Raw genomic sequence first — 4,177 nt, forward strand, 5'->3', positions numbered from 1 at the left:
AGTATTAAGGCGGACAATACGCCTTGTCGTATTATAACTCCCCCCTACCAGTTTATGACATAAAGTTCGTAAACTACAAAATATAATAATACAAAAAAAAGGTACAATACGTCGAAAGATACAAAAAAGAAAGAAAAGAAAAAAAAATGACACCCTAAAGTACAGAAGTAAGGTTTTAAGTACTAACCATAATAGTAGGGTACACTGAAATCACAGAAGTAATAACAAAAATAAAACAAAAGGAAAGCACTTCTTCCGAACAACAACAAAAAAAAAAAAAATCACATTCACTGGACACTTCTGTGGGTAAGAGAAAACTCCAGAATGTTACTGTGCGACCTAGAGAGGAACCTTCAACTGTTCAACATGAACGGTTTTTTCGGTTCATTGATACTTTCAATAGTGAAGACATTGTGTTCTCTGATCACGATCACTCTGAATGGACCCTCTTAGCGCTGTACCTGCATATCTTACGGAGAGATGTCCCGTTGTTGATAATGTCCCCGTCCCCAGCCGTTTCCCGATAATCTCGCCTTCGTCCGCGCATACCAAAAAGAACCTCGATGGGAGAAAACCCTGTAACTGCGTGGATGGAGTGATTATATGCCGCGATCGCCCGGTTCATCACGTCGTCGGGCTCTAACCCCTTATCCAGCTGATAGACACGCAAGTGATAACTCAATGTGCTGTGCAGTCGTTAGATCCCCCCTCTACTCCTCGGGTGCCCCGGGGTGTTTAGGTGCCACTCCACGCCCAGCGCTTTCATTTCGCCCCGAATCGACGCATTATCAAACTCCCGTCCACCATCCGACGAGATCCGATCGGGTTTTCATGTCCGCCGTCGGGGTTTCCTCCTGTATTGCTTTGGGGGGGGGGGGGTGTCGGTCGTATTTGGTGTTCAGACAGACCTCGCAACTCCCTATCACCTCTTGTACGGTTCGTTTTAAACCCCACCAAAAATATTTCCGCGGCAGAGCATGCATCGTCTCTGTGACGCCTCTATGATTTGTTTTACCCTGGTGGTAGGCGAGGGTCACCTCCTTTTGCTGTTCTTCATCCCGTAATGTGTCCACCAGTCGTAAGCAACGGAAGAATGTTCTGTCCACCCCCAATTGTTCCGTCCGCCAAAGGCGTTTAATTTTGTCCCATACCACGGCATTCCCAACGTACAGGTGATATGTCTTACCCGGCTTCGATGCGTCCTTGAGCGCCCTACAAATCTGGTCCTCGCCTACTCCCGGATTCGACCAGATAGACATGATGGAACTCCTTCCATATTTCCCGTAATCTATCTTCGTCAGCCCGGTAGTTCTCCAAATTATTTGTCGCGACTTATCGTTAATTATTTCTTCAACCTGCTCCATGTCTACCGGACGATCGCCACCTGAACGTTCTTCTTCTGATCCTGCCTCCATAGCGTCCCCCTCTAGAGTACTCTGGCTCTCATCCGCGGCCCTGTGGACTGGTGCAACCTGGTTACTTTCCTCCCGAGGCGTCCATTCCCGTAGATATTGCCGAAGATCCCCTGACGGTCCCCCTTGGTCCTCCTCAATAGCATTTACCGTTATAGCGCGTGACAACCAATCCACCACCACGTTCTCTTTTCCCGGTTTATAAATTACTTCGAGGTTATACTGGGACGATAGTTCCTTCCACCGGGTCACTCTAGCTGAAGAATCCTTCAGCTTCCCCACCCATTGGAGGGGTCTATGGTCGGTCTGTATTTTAAATTTCCTACCGAACACGTAAGGCCGGAAGTGATACACGGCCCATACTATGCCCAACAATTCCCGTTCCAGGGCGCTGTATCGCGTCTCCAAGTCCGTGAGTCTGCGACTGGCATATGTTATTGGGCGCTCCGCTCCACCCCCCTCCTGAGAGAGTACAGCTCCCAGGGCGTATTCGCTGGCGTCTGTCGTGATTGCAAACTGTCGGTTGAAGTCCGGAAATGCTAACACCGGTTCCCGCTGTAACTTCTCCATGCATTTCCGAATGTTGTTCTCCATAGTCGGCGTTACTGTCACCGATTCCCCTTTTTTTAAGAAGCTATTGATAGGGACTAAGTGTTCCGCCATTTCGGCACGAATCTCCTGTAAGAATTGTCCGAGTCCTGAGTCCCGTCCCGAGTCCCGAGCAGTCATCGGATCCCCCTAACGTCTTTCGGAAACTCCATTCGCTGGATCGCGTCTACTTTCTGCGGATCTGGCTTTACTCCATGTCGGGACATCGTGTGCCCCAAGAAAGAAATCTGCTGTTGCCCCAGTATTGATTTATCGGGTGAAAGTTTTAATCCAAACTGCCGAAGTCTTTCGAACACGCTCCGCAGGTGTTTCACGTGCTCGCGTTCCGTCTTACTAAAGACCAATAGGTCGTCCATATATATTTGGCAAATGGATTCGTCGATACCTTTTAATAATTCATCCATGAGCCGTTGAAACGTTATGGGCGCGTTCTTAAGCCCAAAAAGCATCCTCGTGAATTCGAAATGTCCACGATCGAAAGTAAAAGCCGTTTTAAAGAGGTCCCGAGGGTACATCTCGATCTGATGATAACCCGCCTTTAGATCCAGAGTACTGAACACGGTCGTCCCGCCCAATCGATCCAAGATATCCTCATCCGTGGTATTGGGTATCTCTCGTCATCCGTGTTGTCGTTCAGTTTCCGGTAGTCCACCACTAATCTGTACTTCTCCTCGGTTATCCCCGGTGCGGCTTTCTTTCGTACTGCCCATAAGGGGCTGTTGTATGGCGATGTACTGTCCACGATTATCCCCTGGGTTTTCAAATTTTCCAGTTCTTCCCGTATGTGCTTTCGAAGCGCCTGTGGGTACCTCCTCTCTTTGACGTAAGTCACGCTCTCCTGCTTCAAAGGGATTTCATGCACAGTTCTACCCCGTCACGCCTAGAGCTTCTCCGTCCCTAAAAAAATGTCTCCGAATTCCTCCATCAGGTCTTGTCTCCAATTGACTCCCTGTGTAATCGCCCCAGCCTGTTTTCCTCCCAGAGTGTGTTGGCATTTGACCCTTTTGTTCCCTATACGAATGATCCATCTGTCCCCTTTTTGTGCTATCCGTGACCGCCCTCTAGTTAATAAATCACACCCCACGATAGCTTGATATTCCCGTGGCATCTTACCTACTATGTACATCCGCAAGTTCCCCAGGATTCCCCACTTACTAAGGTCCATATCTACTTCTCCTTCCACACTACAGGGCCCACCCAGAGTGATTAGTTGACATGTACATACCTGGAGTTTCCTTTCCCCATTGGTTAACCTCCCAAGCGCCTCCCTGCTAAGGATGGTGTGGGAACTCCCGGTATCCACCAGCCATGCCACTCCCCTTACGCGGATGATAGGCAGACCGCTGTGTTCTCCCTTCATGTTGGAGCATACCAACGGGCGGTCGCCCTTCTGCTGCCACCCTCCTCAGATTTCTTCGTGCGACCTTCCTCTTTCCCCGGTTCGCTGCCACATGGTCCTCGGTTTCTTGTCCCGTTTCCTCGTTTCCTCTTCCGGTTCTGTCAGTAATGTTTCTAAAGACTCTGACGACTCACTAGACGATTCATCCGATCTGGGTAGCCTATGTCTCCTTTTGACTCTCTGGACGTTCACCTCCATCGGTTCTCCCCGGTCCGCCTCCTTCATTCGGTATATGTATCGACAGTATTTTGCGATGTGACCTTCCTCACCGCACTCGAAGCATCGCGTACGAGAGCACCGGGCCACTAGGTGACCCGTTTTTCCACAGCCGTGGCATCTTCTATCCTCCTTCCAACCACCGTTCCTCGGTCTGGCCTGGTTCGTTCTTCTGTCTCCCATGCCCTTATCACTACCCGTTTCTCTCTGCTCCCTCCTTCTCCATGTTGTGTTGAAGTTTCTGGAGCGAGTGTAGGTTACTCTACTCCACCCTGCGTCTTCTACCTCCATTCTTGACTCCTCTCGTGCGCTGGTGTCCACCATCTCCTGTGCACATTCGGCGAACGTGCGCTCCCGGGGTAAGACCTCTTTGGCTAGCTGAATCTTCAGGATTGATCCCAGGAAGCTCATCCTCCAATGTACTACCTCCGTACTTATGGATTCCCTCATCTTCTCAGTAATTAGATTATACTGGGCGAGCAACGTCCCCGCGTACTGACTCTTGGTCTGTGTAGGTCGTTTCCTCTCTCTAAATAAGTGG

The 4,177-nt window shown here is 49.7% G+C and overlaps 1 protein-coding gene across 1 annotated transcript; it reads right to left on the reverse strand.

Annotated features, from left to right (window-relative positions):
• Nucleotides 1-3,426: 3,426 nt before the first annotated feature.
• LOC106689505 (uncharacterized) lies at nt 3,427-3,927 on the reverse strand. The gene has a single exon (XM_014434488.1). The coding sequence runs from the start codon at nt 3,925-3,927 to the stop codon at nt 3,427-3,429; it is 501 nt and encodes a 166-aa protein (XP_014289974.1).
• Between the last annotated feature and the right edge of the window lie 250 nt (nt 3,928-4,177).

The sequence above is a fragment of the Halyomorpha halys genome, unplaced genomic scaffold, assembly GCF_000696795.3.
Source record: "Halyomorpha halys isolate HHAL.00 unplaced genomic scaffold, Hhal_1.1 Scaffold1384.1, whole genome shotgun sequence".
Lineage (NCBI taxonomy): Eukaryota > Metazoa > Arthropoda > Insecta > Hemiptera > Pentatomidae > Halyomorpha > Halyomorpha halys.

Bases quoted from the DNA above. Each gene is read 5' to 3' on its own strand.
- LOC106689505 (XM_014434488.1), bottom strand. From the start codon at position 3,927: ATGGAGGTAGAAGACGCAGGGTGGAGTAGAGTAACCTACACTCGCTCC.